This window comes from Salvelinus alpinus, chromosome 28 (genome assembly GCF_045679555.1).
Source record: "Salvelinus alpinus chromosome 28, SLU_Salpinus.1, whole genome shotgun sequence".
Lineage (NCBI taxonomy): Eukaryota > Metazoa > Chordata > Actinopteri > Salmoniformes > Salmonidae > Salvelinus > Salvelinus alpinus.
Genome location: NC_092113.1, coordinates 18,128,595 through 18,154,301, shown reverse-complemented (window position 1 = coordinate 18,154,301; position 25,707 = coordinate 18,128,595). Strand labels below are relative to the sequence as shown.

The 25,707-nt window shown below is 42.5% G+C and overlaps 1 protein-coding gene across 1 annotated transcript in view; it reads right to left on the bottom strand.

Annotated features, from left to right (window-relative positions):
• The window catches only part of pex14 (peroxisomal biogenesis factor 14), a 103,310-nt gene that overhangs the window by 8,552 nt on the left and 69,051 nt on the right, over nt 1-25,707 (bottom strand). Inside the window, exons 5-7 of the mRNA XM_071371932.1 lie at nt 24,943-25,028; nt 18,566-18,668; nt 2,296-2,393 (exon numbers count right to left, since the gene is read on the bottom strand). Of these exons, the coding sequence (XP_071228033.1) occupies nt 2,296-2,393; nt 18,566-18,668; nt 24,943-25,028 (287 nt within the window). The remainder of the gene's footprint in view (nt 1-2,295; nt 2,394-18,565; nt 18,669-24,942; nt 25,029-25,707) is intronic.

Genomic DNA, 25,707 nt, shown 5'->3' with positions numbered 1-25,707 from the left:
ATTGCTTTCATGGAGAACTGGCCACACAATTTATTTTCATCATGAGAAAAAGTTATTGGTTTTATACCCAAAGTTGCTAAGAAAATGTTGTGATCCATTTAATAAAGACTAGAGACCAGCACAATTTATAAAAGGGTGTGGCAGTAGCAGGAACAGTTGCATCTAGTGGGTGAAACTTGGTACTTTGACATTCATTTATGGAAAATAATGCAAGCAACTTCAAAGGCTTATTTTTCTATAAAAGGGAGAAGAGAAAAAAAGCATCACCAGATTCACAGGGAATACATTACATAGGATGAAGAAGCAATACTCCAAACCACAGCACCATACTACTTGTGAGACAGAGAACTAATATGGTATACTGGTTGTTGGGTTGGGATGGGATTAGGGTGTGGGGGATACGTGGGTGGATTTTGATCATTTTATTGGATTTCTCATGTGATACTCATTGTTAGGAAGAATTATGGTCCAAATCAGATGTTAGGTACTATATTTATTGAAGATTATATGAATCCTATAAATTAATATGAAAATGTTTTGTTCAATCAATTTGCTTAATTTTCTCAGAGATCAAATTATATTTGAACAAAATAATGTTTCAGGAATGCTAATCTTATGTTTCTAACACATTTTGCACAATCTGAGATGGTGGTAGGGATATCTATCCAGATATCCAAACGGACGTTAGTAATCAATTACTTGAGTGAGTACATTTGGTAGCAAATAAATGTGTAGGCCTATTTGGACAATTGAAAAGCTTTGTTATAAATGTAATTATCATTGTGTCATTGTTACCTACATGGTTATACCATGACATTTTACTTAATTTAATAAACAAACCTTTGAATGTAGTTTTTATAACGTGTTGAGCTAATACTGTGCATTTAGCCCTCCAGTATGCCCTGACATCGGTATGCTATTTTCGGCGCTTCAAATAGCAATTACAGGTGTTCACCTAACCGAGTTTCCACAAGACTTGACACATAGCAATGCAAAACACTCATCAGAAAACCTTTTTTGTAATAGAATCAAATCAAAGTTTATTTGTCACGTGCGCCGAATACAACAGGTGTAGACCTTACAGTGAAATGCTTACATACAGGCTCTAACCAATAGTGCAAAAAAGGTATTAGGTGAACAATAGGTAAGTAAAGAAATAAAACAACAGTAAAAAGACAGGCTATATACAGTAGCGAGGCTATAAAAGTAGCGAGGCTACATACAGACAGTTCTATCATGGCGAAAATCAGACTTCTCTTTCCCCGTAGTGTTTGGCTAAAACCAACAGTGAAAAGCAGCCTGTTCGCTGTTTACAACTGCCATGTGCATTTGAGTCAGTCTGATTGGTCAAGAGCTGAGAGTGTTTTATTTATATTATTTAGACTATCCTGATACCTGAAAAAATTTCATGACATTATTTGAATTGTGAAATAATCTCAAATGCCCATCCCTTAGATGGTGTCGAAATTCTCTTGTGCTTTTTTGTTGTTCTTATTGTTGGTAAGGGCACGTTAAGTAAGCATTTCATTGTTAGTCTACACCGGTTGTTTTACGAAGCATGTGACAAATAAAATGTGTATTGAACCACCTTTTTCAATCTTGTCTCATCGCTGCAACTCCCCAACGGGCTCAAAATAGACAAAGGCCGAGTCATGTATCCTCCAAAACATGACCAAACCGCACTTCTTAACACCGCCTGCTTAACCCGGAAGCCAGCTGCACCCCCAATGTGTCGGAGGAAAAACCGTTCAACTGACGACCGAAGTCAGCCTGCATGCGCTCGCCCCGCCCCAAGGAGTCTCTAGAGCGCGATGAGCCAAATAAATCCTCTGTCTTGGGTCATGTTCATTAGGGCATGCATCGGAAAACATTTTCAAATGTTTCACAATGGAAAACGAAGTAGTCCCTCCCTGCGTCAGTGCGTTGTCTTTCATTTGGTGCCTTATGAACAAAACCCTGAACTATCCACTAAAAACAGCCGACAGGTGGAGTGTGTTCTACTTCTTTTTACCACTGGCTGTAGCCAGACCAGACCTGGTTCAAATACTAAGTCAAACAATTTCAAATACTTGTATTGCATTTTTTGTTTCCCCAGTAAAACAGAACCAATAAAATTGTCCCAAAAGTTGCAAACTAAAAAAATCAAGCACCACTCAAATACATATAAAGTATTTGATCTACGTATTTGACCCAGGTCTGAGCCAGACTAGTGTGTACGGCACCAGTAGCCTGAGAGACAGGTGAGATTAAGCATATGTGTTTGAGTGTGTGTGTGAAAGTCTGATGATGTCGTACCTCAGAGGTAGATAGCTCCTGAGACAGGTCATGCATTTTCTGCTGCTGCTGGACCAGGAGGTCCTGTACTGTAGCCAGGGTCTGCTGGAGCTGGGTCACTGCAAACAGAGACAACAAGTACACTTAAAACGCTGGATGTCAGCTGATACTAAAGTTTTATTTAGTGGAAGCATAAAGTAGAGGAAGCTGGAACATTTTTACTTTCAGTTAAGTTAGTCCAGAGAAGTCCAACTCAAATACAATATCTGTAAAAACAATACAAAAAATAAAAAGTATAGGCCTAAGTCATTTATTAAAGTTGACCTCTTGATATTTATAATGATATCCAATAACCAGTCAAATTGGCCCCAGCTTTTCAGTCATAGATGCTTTGGGATATTTTTGACGTGTAAAATAAAGATATTAATCTCTGGTGTCTGAACTTAAATCAAATAACAGTCTCTAACCTTCCATTATCCATGCAGACACTGGCTTCAAATGCATCTTAAATCCTCAAACGATCAACAAAGGGGGAAAAAATGCCTCATTTGGGTGGAGGCTGCCAGACAAAATGTCCCGCCTAATCCCAATAAATATTGCTCTTTTCTCATTGACTTTGAAGATTGAATTATTTCAAGTGTTGGTGTAAGAAGAGGGTGTATGATTTCAAACAACACGAGCCCCAGTTTGTTGGCCCCTTGCTTTCCAGTCGCACGTGTATTACCAAACAATGCATTACGTTTCACCGACTGATTCTATTACCGAAAGACAATAAACATTCATATAAATCACTGTCGTGCAAAGTGTTAAATCAAGCCTAATTGCATTAACATCAACAGATATTGTAGCTGCCTACACTTGAGGTTGGTGTCAGCGCATGGTTAAAAGCTTGCCTAGTGTGCTAGACTGGACAGACACCAATGTGCCAGTGCTGAGCTATAAGCATCAGTTTGACGAAAATGGGACCCTGACGCAAAAACTTTAGGTCACCTGACATACACTCTCCTCCGTATTTATTTGGACAGTGAAGCTACATTTTTTACATTTGGCTCTATCCTCCAGCATTTTTGATTTGAGATCAAAATGAGGAGACAGTGCAGAATGTCATCTTTTATTTGAGGGTATTTTCATACATGGTTTAGTAGAAACAAAAGCACTTAATGTATTTACTCCCCCCATTTGAAGAAGTCATAAGTATTTGGACAAATTCCCTTATAGTGTATTAAAGTAGTCAAAGGTTTAGTATTTGGTTCCATATTCCTTGCACACATTGACTACATCAAGCTGGTGACTTTACAAACTTGCAGAATGCAATTGGTTTTGGTTGTGTTTCGGATCGTGTTTTGCCCAATAGGAACTGAATGGTGAATCATGTAATTTTGGAGTCACTTTTATTGTAAATAAGAATATAAGATGTTTCAGAACACTACAATAACGTGGATGCTACCCTGATCAGGAATAATCATGAATGATTTGTGAATAATGATGAGTGAGAAATGAACAGAGGCACAAAGATCATACGCCCCGAAAACTGTTAACCTCCCCTGTTATTGGTAATGGTGAGAGGTTCGCATTTTTTGGAGGGTTTGATATTTCTTCATGATTGTGGGGGTATGATCATCATTATTCATGATTCATTCATAATTATCAGTAATCATGGTAGCATCCACATTAATGTAGAAGTGTTCAGAAACATCTTCTATTCTTATTTACAATAAAAGTTACTCAAAAATGACACAAAACATTAATCACCACTCAGTTCCTATTGGGCAAAACATAATCCAAAACACAACTAAAGCAAACTGCAAATGCATCAAACAAGTTTGTAGTCACAAGCTTGATGTAGTCATTGCATGCTAGGAATATGCAACAAATACTACACTTTTGACTACTTTAATACACTATACATGAATTTGTCCAAATACTTACGACTTCTTCAAAAGGGGGGGGGGACAAGATATATAAATCGAATCCAAGATGGCGTAGCAGTGTAGACGTGTTTCTTTAGTCCTCTCGTGTACGTTCGTATTTTTTCGTATTTCTTGTATATATTTTAACATTTTTTTTCTATCTCTTTTCGATTTTTAATTCGATTATACCTTCCGGTAACCTACCTCACCCAATGTGATACGGAATCGCTATTATTTTTTAACTTTGGAACACTTTCAAGAACCCCCAGTAGCTAACCAGCTAATCAGCTACAAGCTAATTTAGCCATTTTTTGCCACTGCTAGCAGCTTTTACCTTCTGCACAGACACCAGCCCTGTTATTAGCCTGGATATTACTCACCAATTTACCAGCATCGGACTGTCTCTCGACAACAACGCCGGATTCCTGCCGTAATCCCTGAGCCACTACTTCTGATCCTCACAGCTAGCTTGCAGCTAGCGCAGCTAGCGCCACTGCCACGAAGCTAGCACCAGTTAGCAAACACAATTCTACAATTCACAACCTCTCTTTCGCCATCGCCATCCGGCTTGGATTCTCTGTCGACACGACCACGTCTGGTCTGCAGACGAATACCCCATCCGCTGTGCCCTCAACCGGCCTCCGTCTGAGCAGACCCCCTCCGTCTGAGCAGACCACCCCCCGGGCTACTAACTTTAAACGCCGCGTGCTAGCTTAGTGGAGGCCTCCCTGCTCCATCTACGGCTGCCCCCTGGACACTATGATCACTTGGCTACATAGCTGATGCCTGCTTGACTGTCTAATTCACGGTACTCCATTCTGTTTATTTGTGTTTTATCTGTCGGCTCTGTGCTTTAACTCAGGATCTGTGTGTAGTTAATCCGACCCTCTCTGCCTAGTCGTCGCCAATTTTACCTGTTGTTGCTGTGTTAGTGGACTAGCTGCTGTTATCTTACCTGTTGTTTTAGCTAGCTCTCCCAATCAAGACCTGCAATCACTTTATGCCTTATTGTATGTCTCTCTCAAATATCAATATGCCTTGCATACTGTTGTTCAGGCTAGTTATCATTATCATTGTTTTGGTTTGCAATGGACCCCGTAGTTCCACTCTCCGTACCTCTGATACCTCCTTTGTCCCACCCCCCACACATGCGGTGACCTCACCCATTGAGACCAGCATGTCCAGAGATACAACCTCTCTTATCATCACCCAGTGCCTGGGCTTGCCTCCGCTGTACCCGTGCCCCACCATACCCCTGTCTGCACATTATGCCCAGAATCTATTCTACCACGCCCATAAATCTGCTCCTTTTATTCTTTGTCCCCAACGCTCTAGGCGACCAGTTTTGATAGCCTTTAGCCGCACCCTCATCCTACTACTCCTCTGTTCCTCGGGTGATGTGGAGGTAAACCCAGGCCCTGCATGTCCCCAGTCACCCTCATTTGTTGACTTCTGTGATCGAAAAAGCCTTGGCCTCATGCATGTCAACATCAGAAGCCTCCTGCCTAAGTTTGCCTTACTCACCGCTTTAGCACACTCTGCCAACCCTGATGTCCTTGCCGTGTCCGAATCCTGGCTTAGGAAGGCCACCAAAAATTCTGGGATTTCCATACCCAACTATAACACTTTCCGTCAAGATAGAACTGCCAAAGGGGGAGGAGTTGCAATCTACTGCAGAGATAGCCTGCAAAGTTCTGTCATACTTTCCAGGTCTATGCCCAAACAGTTCGAACTTCTAATTTTAAAAATTAATCTCTCCAGAAATAAGTCTCTCACTGTTGCCGCCTGCTACCGACCCCCCTCAGCTCCCAGCTGTGCCCTGGACACCATCTGTGAATTGATCGCTCCCCATCTAGCTTCAGAGTTTGTTCTGTTAGGTGACCTAAACTGGGATATGCTTAACACCCCGGCAGTCCTACAATCCAAGCTTGATGCCCTCAATCTCACACAAATCATCAAGGAACCCACCAGGTACAACCCTAAATCCGTAAACATGGGCACCCTAATAGACATTATCCTGACCAACCTGCCCTCCAAATACACCTCTGCTGTCTTCAATCAAGATCTCAGCGATCACTGCCTCATTGCCTGTATCCGCCACGGGTCCGCGGTCAAACGACCACCCCTCATCACTGTCAAACGCTCCCTAAAACACTTCTGCGAGCAGGCCTTTCTAATCGACCTGGCCCGGGTACCCTGGAAGGATATTGACCTCATCCCGTCAGTTGAGGATGCCTGGTCATTCTTTAAAAGTTACTTCCCCACCATATTAGACAAGCATGCTCCGTTCAAAAAATGCAGAACCAAGAACAGATATAGCCCTTGGTTCACTCCAGACCTGACTGCCCTCGACCAGCACAAAAACATCCTGTGGCGAACTGCAATAGCATCGAAGAGCCCCCGCGATATGCAACTGTTCAGGGAAGTCAGGAACCAATACACGCAGTCAGTCAGGAAAGCAAAGGCCAGCTTTTTCAAGCAGAAATTTGCATCCTGTAGCTCTAACTCCAAAAAAGTTCTGGGATACTGTAAAGTCCATGGAAAACAAGAGCACCTCCTCCCAGCTGCCCACTGCACTGAGGCTAGGTAACACGGTCACCACTGATAAGTCCGTGATAATCGAAAACTTCAACAAACATCTACAAGGCTATGCTAGGTAAAGTGCCGCCTTATCTCAGTTCACTGGTCACGATGGCTACACCCACCCGCAGCACGCGCTCCAGCAGGTGTATCTCACTGATCATCCCTAAAGCCAAAACCTCATTTGGACGCCTTTCCTTCCAGTTCTCTGCTGCCTGCGACTGGAACGAATTGCAAAAATCTCTGAAGTTGGAGACTTTTATCTCCCTCAACAACTTTAAAAATCTGCTATCCGAGCAGCTAACCGATCGCTGCAGCTGTACATAGTCCATCTGTAAACTACCCACCCAATTTACCTACCTCACCCCCCATACTGCTTTTATTTATTTACTTTTCTGCTCTTTTGCACACCAGTATCTCTTCTTGCACATGATCATCTGATGATTTATCACTCCAGTGTTAATCTGCTAAATTGTAATTATTCGATTTATTGCCTACCTCATGCCTTTTGCACACATTGTATATAGATTCTCTTTTTTTTTCTACCATGTTATTGACTTGTTTATTGTTTACTCCATGTGTAACTCTGTGTTGTCTGTTCACACTGCTATGCTTTATCTTGGCCAGGTCGCAGTTGCAAATGAGAACTTGTTCCCAACTAGCCTACCTGGTTAAATAAAGGTGAAATAAATAAAATAAAATAAAATAAAGTGCTTTCATTTCTAAATGTTAAAAACAGATATGTATGAAAATACCCTCAAATAAAAGGTGACATTCTGTACCGTTGGAAAATTCTGGTTGAAAGATTCCCGGTGGGAATAAAGTGGGAATAAGCAGGAAATCTAAAATCCTCAAACCATTATTTTGGAAAAACAATTTCTGTATTTTTTTTTTAGGAACGTTTGCAACCCTAAGGTTGACTCTGGGTCAATTTTCCAGAACCCACAACCTTGTCTCCCCCCCCCAAAAAAAGTGTTAGTGACTTCAGGGTATGTAAACTACACATTTAGTTGCCCAATGCTCATTACTGTAAATGGCTACTGCGACGACACCGCAATACATCAACAATTCCAGATGTTGGAGTTAAGTCGCTAGCCACTAAGACTATACTTTCAAAATTATAATTGAGACTGAGGCGCAAAGAGTAAACTGCTTGTGCAGATCTTGCATGCCACCATTTTAGTCCATCCAGTTCTTAGCCACTGTGTATTGTTACCCCTCGCTATCGCAGATATGAAGCCAATAATAATGAGGTCAATGACTTTGTCTGGCTTGAATCATCAGAAGGAGACTTTGTAGCTGGGCAAGAGCATGAATTTGAGAGACAGAGCAGGGACTCGCAGCTGCTGCCGAAGTGGCCGACATTGTGTATTCAGTAAATTATTCAGTAAATACCTCCATATAATGTACACTACATATGTCCAGGCCTGTCTCCGCCTTTAATGGCCAGCTGGTCACCAATATGGTTCCCACTGACAAAGAGGGCCAAACAACCGCACAATTCCATTACAGGCTGTGTGTGCTGAAGTGCTTCCAAGACCCATTCATTAATTGTCCGTGTGAAGTTGTAGGGAAATCATAATGGGAGTCAAGGCCCTACTCTGGGCGAAGAGAGTAATGCAGTTGTATTCAAAAGGATACATCACTTCATTGCGCCCGGCACTAGAGCAATACATGAACTTTAACAAAAGGGGTTCAAGCAATTGGCAGCCAGGCAGTCGGACGCTATTACTCAGCGTTGTGAGGAGAAAAAGGGAGAGAAGGGGGGGGTGGCTCTCAGTGTAATTGCAAACCCTCTCCCCAACTGTTAACTGCAACAGTCATTAACTACAATAGCAGCTTGGCTACTGCAGTCACAGCAAATTAGTTTGCCGTGGTGACTGAGGAAAACGACAGTGGGTTTCCATGAGAGGGCTTAAGGTCTGGAATATCAGCTCCCTACGGAATACAAGGGACTCTTATCATGGAATCGGTTCTTTAACAATAAACAAAACAGGACTTATGTTATACGGAGGAAATGTGTTTGCATAGCTGGGGCCAAAATGACAATAAAATAACTCATTTGTTAATCAGATTGCGGGAGGCACACCTTGCACACAATCTCATACAATCGACACGCACCCGACTGCCAGCTACCCACCTTCCTAAAACACAATAGAACGGTAAGATCCAATCAAACTGACAGTATGACCACTTTTCGGTTCACATTCTTTCCTTGACTGTAGGTAATACAGTTTGTTTGACTGGATGATATAAACAAAGCAAAAAAATAAACGTCCTCTCACTGTCAACTGCGTTTATTTTCAGCAAACTTAACATGTGTAAATATTTGTATGAACATAACAAGATTCAACAACTGAGACATAAACTGAACAAGTTCCACAGACATGTGACTAACCAAAATGGAATAATGTGTCCCTGAACGGGATGGGATTGAGATCCTGGCTCTTCGCTGGCCATGGCAGAACACTGACATTCCTGTCTTGCAGGAAATCACACACAGAACGAGCAGTATGGCTGGTGGCATTGTCATGCTGGAGGGTCATGTCAGGATGAGCCTGCAGGAAGGGTACCACATGAGGGAGGAGGATGTCTTCCCTGTAACGCACAGTGTTGAGATTGCCTGCAATGACAACAAGCTCAGTCCGATGATGCTGTGACACACCGCCCCAGACCATGACAGACCCTCCAAATCGATCCCGCTCCAGAGTATAGGCCTCTGTGTAACGCTCATTCCTTCAAAGATAAACGCGAATCCGACCATCACCCCTAGTGAGACAAAACAGCGACTCACCAGTGAAGAGCACTTTTTGCCAGTCCTGTCTGGTCCAGCGAAGGTCGGTTTGTGCCCATAGGCGACGTTGTTGCCGGTGATGTCTGGTGAGGACCTGCCTAACAACAGGCCTACAAAGAAGCCCTCAGTCCAGCCTCTCTCAGCCTATTGCAGACAGTCTGAGCACTGATGGAGGGATTGTGCGTTCCTGGTGTAACTCGGGCAGTTGTTGTTGCCATCCTGTACCTGTCCCGCAGGTGTGATGTTTGGATGTACCGATCCTGTGCAGGTGTTGTTACACGTGGTCTGCCACTGCGAGGACGATCAGCTGTTTGTCCTGTCTCCCTGTAGCGCTGTCTTAGGCGTTTCACAGTACGGACACTGCAATTTATTGCCCTAGCCACATCTGCAGTCCTCATGCCTCTTTGCAGCATGCCTAAGGCACGTTCACACAGATGAGTAGGGACCCTGGGCATCTTTCTTTTGGTGTTTTTTTTAGAGTCAGTAGAAAGGCCTCTTTAGTGTCCTAAGTTTTCATAACTGTGACCTTAATTGCCTACCGTCTGTAAGCTGTTAGTGTCTTAATGACCGTTCCACAGGTGCATATTCATTAATTGTTTATGGTTCATTGAACAAGCATGGGAAACAGTGTTAAACCCTTTACAATGAAGATCTGTGAAGTTATTTGGATTTTACGAATTATCTTTGAAAGACAGGGTCTTTTTTTGCTGAGTTTATACTGAACATAAATATGAAAGCAACTTGCAAGAATTTCAAAGATGATATGTACTGTAACTCATTACAAAGGAAATCAGTCAAATTAAATAAATAAATTAAGCCCTAATCTATGGATTTCACAACTGGGCAGGGGCTCAGCCATGGGTGGGCCTAGGAGGGCATAGGTCCACCCAATTGGGAGCCAGGCCCACCCACTGGGGAACCAGGCCCAGCCAATGAGATTCTCGCCACAAAAGGGCTTTATTACAGACAGAAATACTCATCAGCTGTCCAGTTTCATCAGCTGTCCGGATGGCTGGATTTGGATGTCCTGTGCTGGCGTAGTTACACGTGGTCTGCGATTGTGAGGCCGGTTGGACGTACTGACAAATTCTCTAAAACGATGTTGGAGGCGGCTTATGGTAGAGAAATGAACATAAGAATTCTCTGGCAACAGCTCGGTAGACATTCCTGCAGTCAGCATGCCAATTGTACACTCCCTCAAAACTGAAGACATCTGTGGCATTGTGTTGTGTGACAAAACCGCACATTTTAGAGTGGCATTTTATTGTCCCCAGCACAAGCTGCACCTGTGTAATGATCATGCTGTTTAATCAGCTTCTTGATATGCCACACCTGTCAGGTGGATGGATTATCTTGGCAAAGGAGAAATGCTCACTAACAAGGATGTAAACAAATGTATGCACAAAATTTGAGAGAAACAAGCTGTGCATATCAAAAATGTCTGGGATCTTTTATTTCAGCTAATAAAGCTTTACATGTTGCGTATATATTTTAGTTCAGTATAGTTGGGATGATTAAAATGTTTCAGTCTGCTGCAGCACAGTTTAATAAATGTTATAAAGTGGATATAATTGCACTGTCGGGCATAGTTTCAGAAATTCACCTATACAGTATATTTCATTACATAGGTTATCAAATCAAACTTTATTTGTCACTTGCGCCGAATACTACAGGTGTAGACCTTACCGTGAAATGCTTACTTACAAGCCCTTAACCAAGTTCAAGAAAGAGAAAATGTTACCCGAAATAAACAAAAGTAAAAAATAATAAAAAGTAACACAAAATAACAATAACGAGGCTATATACAGGGGGTACCGGTACCGAGTCAATGTGCGGGAGTACAGGTTAGTTGAGGTAATTTGTTCATATAGGTAGGGGTAACGTGACTATGCATAGATAATAATCAGCAAGTAGTAGCAGTGTAAAAACAAATGGGGGGGGGGGGTGGGTCAATGTAAATAGTCCTGGTGGCTATTTGATTAATTGTTCAGCAGTCTTATGGCTTTGGAGTAGAAGCTGTTAAAGGAGCCTTTTGGTCCAAGCCTGTGCGCTCTGGTACCGCTTGCCGTGCGGCTGCAGAGAGAACAGTCTATGACTTAGGTGACCGGAGTTGTTGACCATTTTTTGGGCTTTCCTCTGACACCGCCTAATATATAGGTCCTGGATGGCGGGAAGCTTGGCCCCAGTGATATACTGGGCCATACGCACTACCCTCTGTAGTGCCTTGCGGTCAGATGCAGAGCAGGTGCCATACCAGGCGGTGATGCAATCCGTCAGGATGCTCTCGATGGTGCAGCTGTAGAACTTTTTTGAGGATCTGGGGACCCATGATAAATATTTTCAGTCTCCTGAGGGGGAAAAGGTGTTGTCGTGCCCTCTTCAAGACTGTCTTGGTGTGTTTGGACCATGAAAGTTTGTTGGTGATGTGGACACCAAGGAACATGAAGCTCTCAACTGGCTCCACTACAGCCCCGTCGATGTTAATGGAGGCCTATTTGGCCCGCCTTTTCCTGTAGTCCATGACTTGCAGTCCTTTGTCTTGCTCACATTGATGGAGAGGTTGTTGTCCTGGCACCACTCTGTCAGGTCTCTGACCTCCTCCCTATAGGCTGTCCACGCAGTCGTGGGTGAAGAGGGAGTACAGGAGGGGACTAAGCACGCACCCCTGAGGGGGCCCAGTGTTGAGGATCAGCTTGGCAAACGTGTTGTTGCCTACCCTTACCACCTGGGGGAGGCCCATCAGGAAGTCCAGGATCCAGTTGCAGAGGGAGGTGTTTAGTCCCAGGGTCCTTAGCTTAGTGATGAGCTTTGTGGGCACTATGGTGTTGAACGCTAAGCTGTAGTCAATGAACAGCATTCTCACATAGGTGATAATTTTGTCTAGGTGGGAAAGGGCAGTGTGGAGTGTGATTGAGATATCGTCATCTGTGGATCTGTTGAGGTGGTATGCGAATTGGAGTGGGTATAGGGTATCCGGGATGATGCAGTTGATGTGAGCCATGATCAGCCTTTCAAAGACTTAATGGCGACCAACGTGAGTGCAACGGGGCGGTACTAATTTAGGCAGGTTACCTTCGTTTCCTTGGGCACAGGGACTACGGTGGTCTGCTTGAAACATGTAGGTATTACAGATTCGGTCAGGGAGAGGTTGAAAAGTCCTGGTAATCCGTCTGGCCCTGCGGCTTTGTAAATGTTGACCTATTTAAAGGTCTTGCTCAAATCAGCTACCAAGAGCGTTATCACACAGTCATCTGGGAACAGCTGGTGCTCTCATGCATGCTTCAGTGTTGCTTGCCTCAAAGCGAGCATAAAAAGGCATTTAGCTGGTCTAGTAGGCTCGCATCACTGGGAAGCTTGCGGCTAGGTTTCCCTTTGTAGTCTGTAATAGTTTTCCAACCCTGGCACATCCGACGTGAGTCAGAGCCGGTGTAGTAGGATTCAATCTTAATCCTGTTTTGACGCTTTGCATGTTTGATGGTTCTTCTAAGAGCGAAGCAGGATTTCTTATTAGCGTCCGGATTAGTGTCCCTCTCCTTGAAAGCAGCAGCTCTAGACTTTAGCTTGATGCGGATGTTGCCTGTAATTCATGGCTTCTGGTTGGGATATGTACATATGGTCACTGTGGGGACGACGTCGTCAATGCACTTATTGATGAAGCCGATGACTGAGGTGGTATACTCCTCAATGCCATTGGATGAATCACGGAACATATTCCCATCTGTGCTAGCAAAACAGACCTGTAGTGTAGCATCCGCGTCATCTGACACACACCCCCGCCCCTCGTCTTACCAGACGTATCTTCTCTGTCCTGCCGATGCATGGAAACTCCCACCAGCTCTATATTATCCGTGTTGTCATTCAGCCACGACTCGTGATCATTGTTAGATGATAGCAAACTATCTAGCTGCTTGGCATCACTCTGCAAGAAGAGTTTGTCATATTAACAATGTACCATTGCTGAAGGACTGGCATTTAGAAAATTAAAGGGATAATCCACTCAAAAACTATTGTTACTTATGTTAATACAATCCCAACTGCATGTCAGCAGCAAGGTTGTTATAGTGTGTTTTTCTATCAGTTTTTATTTCTATTAGTTTTAAGATTTTTATTTGAAATTCAGTTTAGTTTCAGTTTGTTTTCAGATGAACTAAATAAATAAAAGTGTAAGTTTTATTTAAAAAATATATATTTTGTTTGTATATTGTAAGATAGCGCCGATGGATTTCCTTCGGAAACTGTGAGGTATTTTCTATTTTTAATGTATTATTTCTTACATTGTTAGCCGAGAAAACCTTAAGTGTTATTACATACAGCCGGGAAGAACTATTGGAAATCAGAGAGACAACTCTCTGAGAGCACAATGACCAGGAATACGACTTTCCCAAAGCGGATCCTTGTCTTCCCCTCCCAGGGCATTTGAACTGATTCCAGAGGCTGACCCAAAACAACGGCGTGGAAGAAGAAGGTACCGGAGCGGTCTTCTAGTGAGGCCTCGGATGTGTACACACCACCCAGCGCTTCCGAGTATATTACTCGCTAATGTCCCATCCCTAGTAAACAAAGTCAATGAAATTAGGGCAAGAGTTGCTTTCCAAAGAGATATCCGAGATTGTAACATACTCTGTTTCACAGAGACATGGCTAGCTGGGGACATGCTGTCAGAGTCCGTACAGCCAACAGGATTTTCAGTGCATCGTGCCGACAGGAACAAACATTTTTCCGGTAAGAAGAAGGGCGTGGGTGTATGTTTCATGATTAATGACTCATGGTGTAATTGTAACAACATACAAGAACTCAAGTCCTTTTGTTCACCTCACCTAGAAATCCTCACAATCAAATGGCGACCGTATTATCTCCCAAGAGAACTCTCCTCGGTTATCTTCACAGCCGTGTATATCCCCCCGCAAGCGGATACCAAGACAGACATCAAGGAACTTCACTGGACTTTATGCAAACTGGAAACCATATATCCCGAGGCTGCATTTATTATAGTTGGGGATTTTAACTAAGCTAATTTGAGAACAAGGCTACCTAAATTCTATCAGCATATTGATTGCAGTACACGAGCGAGTAACACGCTCGAACATTGCTACTCTAACTTCCGCAATACATACAAGGCCCTCCCCTGCCCTCATTTGGCAAATCTGACCATGATTCCATCTTGTTGCGCCCCTCCTATAGGCAGAAACAAAAACAGGAATCGCCCGTGCTTAGCTCTATACAACGCTGGTCTGACCAATCTAATTCCACGCTTCAAGATTGCTTCATTTACCTGGACTTGGATATGTTCTGTACTCACTGTGACTATTAAAACCTTCCCTAACCAGAAACTGTGGCTTGATGGCAGCATTTGTGCAAAACTGAAAGCACGTACCACCGCATTTAATCATGGCAAGGCGACTGGAAAGATGGGCGAATACAAACAGTGTAGTTATTCCCTCTGTAAGGTAATCAAACAAGCAAAGTGTCAGTATAGAGACAAAGTGGAGTCGCAATTCAGCGGCTCAAACACGAGACATACACTAGTTTGGGGTCATTTAGAAATGTCCTTGTTTTTGAAAGAAAAGCAAATTTTTTGTCCATTAAAATAACATCAAATTGATCAGAAATACAGTGTAGACATTGTTAATGTTGTAAATTACTATTATAGCTGGAAAAGTCAGAATTTAAATGGAATATCTACATAGGCATACAGAGGCCCATTATCAGCAACCATCACTCCTGTGTTCCAATGGCATGTTGTGTTAGCTAATCCAAGTTTATCATTTTAAAAGGCTAATTGATCATTAGAAAACCCTTTTGCAATTATGTTAGCACAGCTGAAAACTGTTGTTCTGATTAAAGAAGCAATAAAACTGGCCTTCTTTAGACTAGTTGAGTATCTGGAGCATCAGCATTTGTGGGTTCGATTACAGGCTCAAAATGTCTAGAAACAAATAACTTTCTTCTGAAACTCGTCAGTCTATTCTTGTTCTGAGAAATTAAGGCTTTTCCATGTGAGAAATTGCCAAGAAACTGAAGATCTCGTACAATGCTGTGTACTACTCCCTTCACAGAACAGCGCTAACTGGCTCTAACCAGAATAGAAAGAGGAGTGGGAGGCCCTGGTGCACAACTGAGCAAGAGGACAAGTACATTAGAGTGTCTAGTTTGAGAAACAGATGCCTCACAAGTCCCTCCTGTACTCCCTGTTCACCCACGACTGTGTGGCCAAGCACACCATCCAGTTTGCAGACGACAGTGGTAGGCTTGATTACCAACAACGACGAGACAGCCTACGGGGAGGAGGTGAGGGCCCTCGGAGTGTGATGTCAGGAAAATAACCTCTAGTGGTTTCGGTACAGCAAGTAACCTATGCTTGGGAAGCTAGGAGCCATTCATGTATAGTTTTTATGTTTTTGGGGATGTCACTTCTTGCCAAGGTGATGGGTCATATATTTTACATTGCGTTTAAAGGTAGACTCAGCGAGACAACGTAGATGCACCAAGTAAACAGTAGTAGTGTGGGTCAATTTCTGGGGGAAAAACAGGTGCTTTGAAGTGCGAGTGTGTGAGAGCAAAGTCTTGCATCGTGCCGATCTCAATAGGTGCATCTGAGAGGATCACTTTTGTCAAGTCGGCGACCACCACCTTTCACAGTGGGTTGCATTCTGGGGATTAATAATGTCCAAATTGCACCTACAGTGCATTCGGAAAGTATTTAGACTGCTTAACTTTTTAAGCTAGGCCCCTTAGTTCCAGTGAAGGGAAATCTTAACGCTACAGCTTACAACGACATTCTAGACGATTATGCACTTCCAACTTTGTGGCAACACTTTGGTGAAGGCCCTTTCCTGTTTCAGCATGACAAAGCGAAGTCCATACAGAAATGGTTTGTCAAGATCGGTGTGGAAGAACTTCACTGGCCTGAACCAAGCCCTGACCTCAACCCCATCGAACACCGTTGGGATGAATTGGAATGCCAACTGCGAGCTAAGCCTAATCACCCAACATCAGTGCCCGACCTCACTAATGCTCTTGTGGCTGAATGGAAACAAGTCCCCGTAGCAATGTTTCAACATCTAGTGGAAATCCTTCCCAGAAGAGTGGAGGCTGTTACAGCAGCAAAGGGTGGACCAACTCCATTTTAATGCCCATGATTTTGTAATGAGATGTTCGGCGAGCAGGTGTCCACATACTTTTGGTCATGTAGTGTACATGTGATATTTGAGGCCCTCTCTCACTAAGTGAGGTACACAAATCCCAGCTAGCACATAAAATTCTGAGAACCATATGTTTCTTAGAGCTTGGTGCGAGTGTGGTTGTCATATGGTTATTTTGTGCAGGATACCCAGCAAGCACATCATTTTGTGAGAACCATATATTTCATAGGTGGGAATTTCAGTACTTCAGCATAACCTTTCAACAGCTTTAAGAATTTAAGTACTTTGAAATGCATGGGAGTGTATTTGAGTCAGTGTTTTTGATTATTTTCATATACTTTCCAAGTGTATTTTCAAATACATTAAAAGTCAGATAAAATATAAATCGGAATACTTTCTTTGAATGTATTTGGAAGTAATTGAGATATTTTAAATATTATTTGAACCCAGGTTTGAAACAATGGCAACACTGCCATGTTGATCTGAGCCTTGCTGTTGGAAAACCACATTAGTGTCTGACTTTTGGCTGTAGCAGATGCACACACCCCGACTTCACTCCTGGACTTCTGTCTACATTCGGATACTTTAACCTTACCAATAAAATGCGGCCAACATCTACGGTAATGCTTGTGGCAATGTCATCTTTAAATGATAAAGTCAATCTCAATGTGACCAGCCAGATTCAGAAGCTTGAGAACCCCATTGAAAACCCCATTTGACCCCCCCCCCAAAAAAAATACATTACATAATTCATGATGTTTTTTATTGTAGTTAGTTTTGGAGTCAAAGTTAATAGTTTCAGTATAGTTTTAGTTTTTCAAACAGGTTTGTTAATTATTTTATTTCAGTTGACTTTTTTTAGGTGAATATGCAAGTAAAATAGTTGCACTGTAAAGCCCTGGTAAAGGGTTAATTGAAATAAACCCACCCTTGAAATCTTGTTGTTGATTTGTGGTTGAACATGCACGTGACAACTTGCATTTTTTCAACCCAAAAATTCATTGATGTTCAATGTCAGTATGTTGAAAATAAATGACATGAGGTTGATAGGTTGGTTCAACATACTTATGCCCTGTGTGGGTATAGCTTCTACTATGCTTTTGATTCATCAGTACCTCCTCTTCTCATGATTCAACCGAATACCTCTTACGGGACTATTTCACTAAGTGTGATCAACTCTTCTGTCTCAAACCAAGAGATCCATCTCGCTCAAATTAAAAGAGACGGGGAAAAAACAGCCCAGAGTTGAACAACGCTACGCTAATAAGACAAAAGTTGCTCTCTGAGGTGTCCCTCGTTCACGCTTCTTCCCACCATGTTTAATTACACTGACGCCGAGCGAGGGATGCATCTCTTTCTTCCCTCCCCCCCAACGTTCTCTCACTCTCACACTCAGTTTCTGACAGCCAGGTTGAGATTCCTCACCTGTCCTACATGGGAGACGCACCTGTCACTGCACACTTAATCACTAGGCCCTGCGCTGAGACCAGCCGCCAAGCATCACACTTCCCAGTGCAAAATTAAAATGAACTTTCTCACCACCGAGAGAGAGAAAGAGAGACAGAGGGCGAGACAGCGGTATAGAGAGAGAAAGAGGGTGGGTGGGAAGGAGGGAAGAAGGGTGGTAGGGAGTGACAAAAAAAAGTTGTCATTTCCCAACCCCTCATTAATATTCTGAGGTTAAGAGCTTTTCAGCGAAACGTAATTAATTGAGGCCGAGCCTGACAGTAAACAAGCAATTTCAAATTAAAGCAAAATGACAGCAGAGTCGTTTGTTAAAAACACGCGGCGGCGATTTTGGCGACAGATAAATGACGGAAAATGTTAAGGAGGGAGGGAGAAGTGATGAAGATATTAATCTTCACCTGTCTGTGTCAGCGTGCCACTCATCTCGGCGATGTTGCTCTCGATTCTCTGCAGATGCTTCTTGTCCTCTTTGCTGCCCATAATGAGGGGAAGGATGTATTTCTGCAATTAAAAACATGACATGCTATTACACTTCTTGCCAGGAAGGGAGAGAAAGGGTGTGTTCTAAATTGAACCCTATTCCCTATATAGCGCACTACTTTTGACCAGGGCCCGGGGGGTTCTAGACAAAAGTAGTGCACCATATAGGGAGCCATTCATTACACAGATTGAGAGGCAGGGGGGAGGCATGTTAAGCAGTTTCAACTCTGAATGGACAAAGTCAACGTCTTATGTTATCACAGTGTGGCCTAAACTGTCTAAAGGTCAATGTTGTAGATTCTAGGGCACCTGAAAAAGGAACCAATAAACAAATTAACTGCAATTCAACTATTGGTGTGGAAAAGGATACTGAGGGGAGGAGGTAACATCTGACAATGTGACAGAAAATGCAGAAAATGCAAAACCTACAGTATACCCAGAATATGAATTTCTCACCACTGTTTTAATATCGAAAGACATGATTGAATTGAGCGATAGCATATGTACAGTACCAGTCAAACGTTTGGACACACCTACTCATTCCAGGGTTTTTCTTCATTTGTACTATTTTCTACATTGTAGAATAATTGTGAAGACATCAACACTATGAAATAACACATATAGAATCATGTAGTAACCATAAAAGTGTTAAACAAAAAGTGTGCAAAGCTGTCATTAAGGTAAAGAATGGCTACTTTGAAGAATCTCAAATATATAAAAAAATAACTTTTTTTTTTGGTTACTACATGATTCTATATGTGTTATTTCATAGTTTTGATGTCTTCACTATTATTCTACAATGTAGAAAATAGTAAAAATAAAGAAAAACCGTGGAATGAGTAGGTGTGTCCAAACGTTTGACTGGTACTGTTTTTCATTGCTAGTTTAGACAAATCTTTGTGATCCAATGTGAATGTGGTGGCCAGATGAGACATGAGAAGGCTGACTGTGTCGATGACAATCATAGGTTGGCTTCATTATTAGACTACACAACGTTATAAAATGTTTCGCAACAGACAATGAAAAGCATTGAACAAGTCTAGCTAGTCCCTCCCTGTTTCAGTCTGTTTTATTTCATTTGGTGAATGAACACGACCCTAGAAACATGTGTGTAGTTGAACTCTGCACATGTTAATGGGCCTCTAGACCAGGGATACTCAAATACACCAAACAAAAATATATGCGCAACATGCAAAGTGTTGGTCCCATGTCTCATGAGCCGAAATAAAATATCCCAGAACATTTCCATAGGCACAAAAAGCTTATTTCTCTCGTTTTGTTCACAAATTTCTTTACATCCCTGTTAAGTCAGCATTTCTTCTTGACAAAATCCTCCATCCACCTGACAGGTGTGGCATATCAAGAAGCTGATTAAACAGCTTGGTCATTACACAGGTGCAATAAAAAGGATGCTCTAAAATGTGCAGTTTTGTAAGATAGCACAATGCCACAGATATCTCAAGTTTAGAGGGAGCGTGTAATTGGTATGCTGACTGCAGGAATGTCCACCAGAGCTGTTGCCAGAGAATTTCATGTTCATTTCTCTACCATAAGCCACCTCCAACGTTGTTTTAGAGAATTTGGCAGTATGTCAAAGCCTCACAACAGTATGTGTAACCATGCCAGCCCAGGACCTCCACATGTGGCTTCTTCACCTGCGGGATCGTCTGAGACCAGCCACCCGGACAGCTGATGAAACTGTGGGTTTGCACAACTGAAGAACTTCTGTAAAAACTGTCTCAGGGAAGCTCATCTGCGTGCTCGTCGTCCTCACCACGGTCTTGACCTGACTGCAGTTTGGCATCGTAACCGACTTCTGTGGGCAAATACTCACCTTCGATGGCCAATGACATGCTGGAGAAGTATGCTCTTCACGGCTGAATCCCGGTTTCAACTGTACCGGGCAGACAGCGTGTATGGCGTCGTGTGGGCGAGCGGTTTGCTGATGTCAATGTTTTGAACAGAGTGCCCCATGGTAGCGTTATGGTACGGCAGGCATAAGCTACAGAAAAAGAACACCATTGCATTTTGTCCATGGCAATTTGAATACACAGAGATACCGTGATGAGATTCTGAGGCTCATTGTTGTGCCATTCATCCGCAGCCATCACCTAATGTTTCAGCATGATAATGCACAGCCCTATGTCGCAAGGATCCGTACACAATTCCTGGAAGCTGAAAACATCCTTTTTCTTTCATAGCCTCCATAACCAGACATGTCACCCACTGTGCATGTTTGGGATGCTCTGGATCAATGTGTACGACAGCGTGTTCCAGTTCCTGCTAATATCCAGCAACTTCGCACAGCCATTGAAGAGGGGTGTGACAACATTCCACAGGCCACAATCAACAGCCTGACAATCAACTCTATGTGAAGGAGATGTGTTGCGCTGCATGAGGCAAATGGTGGTCACACCAGATAAGATACGTTTTTTTTATCCACGCCCATACTTATTTTTTAAAAAGGTATCTGTGACTAGATTAGGGCCTAATTTACCTATTTCAATAGACAGATTTTCCTTATATGAACTGAAATTTGGGGCGGCAGGTAGCCTAGTGGTTAGAGCGTTGGACTAGTAACCAGAAGTTGCCTACTTAAATAAAGGTAAAATAAAAAATTGTAGCATGTTGGGTGTATATTTTTGTTCAGTGTAGATTAGCAAGAGGGCCACATTTACAAAATCACAAGAGGTCGGGGGCCAATTATTAAAAAATATATATAGTGAGCTCCAAAAGTATTGGGACAGTGACAAATGTTTTGTTGTTTTGGCTCTGGATTTGAAATGATACAAAGTGCAGACTGTCAACTTTAATTTGAGGGTATTTTCATCTATATTGGGTGAACTGTTTTTGTACATAAATCCCCCCCCCTTTTTGGGGACCAAAAGCATTAGGGAAAAAATCACTTAAATCAAATAAAATCACATTTTATTTGTCACATACACATGGTTAGCAGATGTTATTGCGAGTGTAGCGAAATGCTTGTATATGTGCACTAAAGTAGTCAAAAGAGTAGTATTTGGTCCCATATTCCTAGCATGCAATGATTACGTCAAGCTTGTGACTCTACAAACTTGTTGGATGCCTTTGCTGTTTGTTTTGGTTGTGTTTCAGATAATTTTGTGTCCAATAGAAAATAATGGTAAATAATGTATTGTCATTTTGTAATCACTTTTATTGTAAATAAGAATATAATATGTTTCTAAATACTTCTACAGTCATGTGGATGCTACCATGATTACGGATAGTCCAGAATTAATCGTAAATAATGGTGAGTGACAAAGTCACAGATGCACAAATATCACACCCCCAAGACATGCTAACCTCTCACCATTACAATAACAGGGGAGGTTAGCATTTTTGGGGGGTATGATATTTGTGCGTCTAACTTTCTCTGCACTTTAACCTCACAGTCATTGTACAGAGCCAAAACAACACAAAATGTGTCACTGTCCCAATACTTTAGGGAGCCCACTGTAGGTTTATAGATTTTTACAAGTTTGACCAACATTCACATAAAAAAATGTTTAAACCTTCACAAAGTTCATGTTAAGGTAAGTCCCACAGATGGCATTTCAGTAAATCCTTTCTCTTTGGAACGGAGCGAGCGGCCGTCAGGACCAGGTTGTCCCTGCAACACCTGAGGCTGGGTGACGCCAGTCCTAGTAATAAACACTTTTAAGTTGAAAAATATTAAATTAGTGTCAACAGCGAGTAATTAATAAGTAGGCTACTGGGAGGGCTGCGTTTCCATGGCGCCTTTATAGTATAAATAAAGTATGGGCAGACGGAGCATATGGTGTGGCTAGCGCTCCGCTCCTGTGACATGACAGCAGGACGCAGCTCCGTTAGGGAATCCCAACTCCCATGCTACGAGCTGGTGGGTCTCTCGCTTGATAGAGAGTAGGAGAGACAGGTACAGGTAGGGTGTGAGGGTGCGAGACAGAAAGAGAGAGAGAAAGAAAGATAGTGAGAGAAATTTAAAAAGTAAAGCGAGTGAGCAGGACAGCGGGTAGGGAAAGGTAGGGTGTGAGGGAGAAGAAAAAAAAATAACCGAAGAGCCCATACTGTATTATAATGCTGGGCCTCTCACTAGATAGAGAGCAGGAGGGACAGGTAGGGTAAGAGATAGACAGAGGACAGGTAGAGTGAGAAACAGAGCACAGGTAGGGTGAGAGACAAAGACTGCCAGAGGACAGGTAGGGTGAGAGACAGACGGCCAGAGGACGTGTAGTAGGGTGAGAGACAGAACTAGACAGAAGGAGAGTTAACAAGACGCCAAACTATTTTATAAAACTGTAGATTATAATTTCATGTAGTGCTACAAGTGGTGACGTGCTATATGGATGCTACCTATATGGATGCTACCTATATGGATGCTACTGGACTAAGCTCAATGTAGAATAGTGATCATTACATCGTAATGGAACATTTTGTAGCTTAAGGGAACTTGAGTGTAAAGTAGTCACTGGAAGGAATGTAGCAGAATATAGGATAAACTAGTCTTCAGATAGCATTACTGTACTTGTTAATTTCACCTCTATAATTAGAGAATATATTGAAATAGAATGAAACCCCAGTACTCTATTAAGGAAGGTTATTTTCAGATTTCCTTTGGTTCAGAGTAGTATATTTATTATGGCATATAGATCATGTACTGCTGGGGCTGGCTCCACAGACAACTCCATGGATGTGTCCCAAATAGCACTACATTTGACCAGAGCCGTATGTGCCCTGGTCATAAGTAGTGCACTACATGGATAATAGGGTGCCATTTGGAATGGAACCCATATACACAAACTCCTGCCATGGCACCCGCCATCCACAAGAAACAAGTCTCAGGCCCTACACCCCCAGAGTCATGACATCATGGGAGCGTTGTGATCCAGCAGCTACACGCAGACACTTGTGCACACAGACACTTGTGCACACAGACACTTGTGCACACAGACACACACACACACACACACACACACACACACACACACACACACACACACACACACACACACACACACACACACACACACACACACACACACACACACACACACACACACACACACACACACACGATGGCTGGTCATACTGGTTATAACGGCTCAGAGTCATGACATCATGGGAGCGTTGTGATCCAGCAGCTACACACAAACTCTCATCCACCTATAAAAGAGAGTAATGGCTTCCACATGCCACTCACAGCAATACGAACAGCTACAGAGGGATTCATGTCAGTGAGGAACAAGGAGCCTCCCAGGCCCATGTTCAGGGGCTCTGGAGCGTGATAAAAAACCAAGGGCGATTATTTTTGGAGGGCGTAATATCAAAAGAGGGTCGTGTGCTGTGCTGGCAACTTTATTTTTTTGCAATAAGGAAAAAAGGATTGAGAGCGAGAGAGAGACAGAAATAAATATAATTAAAAAGAGGGGTTCAAATGAGATCATGTGATTGGGCAAGCCAGACATGAGCTTTTAACAACCAGGCAAGACTGATGTACGGAGCGTTTGGCATTAGAATCTAACAAAGTTACAATTGACTGATGTACCAACAAACCCCACTAATATAAATGTAATATTGGGGCAAATTGCGTTGACAGAACTCACTGGACTGTGTAAAATAAATGGTTTGGACGAAATAGATCCTCTAGATCAGAGTCTTGAAATCCGAAATACTGCTAGCTCTTTTCTCCCTGGTAATTATTTGATGAAATGATTGATTAATATCACTGATTGGCCAAAGAAACCAGTGGAGCTGCAGACCTTGAGGACCAGTCTAGATTATGGAATATGATATCAGCCACCTTTCAACCTTAAATCCTTTGATTTCAACAGGAATGTCAATAAATGCTTACTCAAGGAATAAGCTGGCAGAATGCAATCAAGGGCTGAATGACCACCCAATTAGGAGATAACAGAACAGGTGCTTAAAGTAGGTATGTTTAAAGGTACAGTCTGGGATCTGGGAATCTGTTCAACGGCCATCTCAATTCTTGATATTTACCCATTGATTACTGAAGATCATAATCTAAAATATAAGAACACAACAAAACGTAGCCAAACATTGTATATCTTCAAAAGATTGTTTAACTATACTTTTGATCTCATGGATTGTCAATCCTTGCATCCATAGCTCCATCAAAGAATTTGAGAATGGTTACATTTCTCCAGACCCAATTCTCAACGGTTTACCAAAACAAGTGGCAGGGTGTATGCTTCCCCCCCCCCGAATCCCAGACAGTAGCTTTCACTTCCAGCCTACCAGAAGAGACATTTCTGGACCGAATTAAATGGCGTACCTTGTAGAGGTGATGGAAGCCAAAGGCCATGCCCATCATGATGACAGTGAGGGCACCGTAGTCTCTCCATCTGTAGCCACGGGGACCTTAGGAGAGACAAAAACACAACATCAAATCACTGAGTAACGGTTACACCCTGTCATGGTGAGAAGACCATGTGGTTGTACTGAGGTAACAAACTCATGGTAGGTTGAATTCCGTATTTTAATAGTTGAAATCAAACCCAAAAGATCTTGAAAACAGAGATGGAAATCTGCAATGTTCCAATCAGAAATTGAATAAAACATTGCAATTAAATAAATTCTGCAAACAAACCAACCAAAAAACATTGAACTAGCTAAAAGTAATCTCTCAAGCCAAGACAATGGCATACAAAACACGTATGTTATATGTGTATGGGTTGAGAAATCAAATCACAGAGCAAAAAAACAAACATCTTAGATTGCGCTTCTATAAACATCTAGGAGAGGAAGAACCTGTAAGGGTTGAAAGGTGAGTGTGTCTGTGGGACTGGAACTAGACAGTGTGTGTCTCTGGAGGACAGAGTGAAAGTGTGTAATTGTTTGAGCTGTCATCTGGGTGGGCCTGCTGTTTCGCTGAGTGGAATTTCCCACATCACAGCAACATTCAACTGAAAATGTCCCTAAACTACAACCAGTAGAGCGTTGTTTCCCCTAGATGTTTTCCTAGGCGGGAAACAGAAATCTTAACATAAAGGGGATGAGGACAACCAGGCTAGTTCAACAAGTTTAGAGTGTGTGTGTG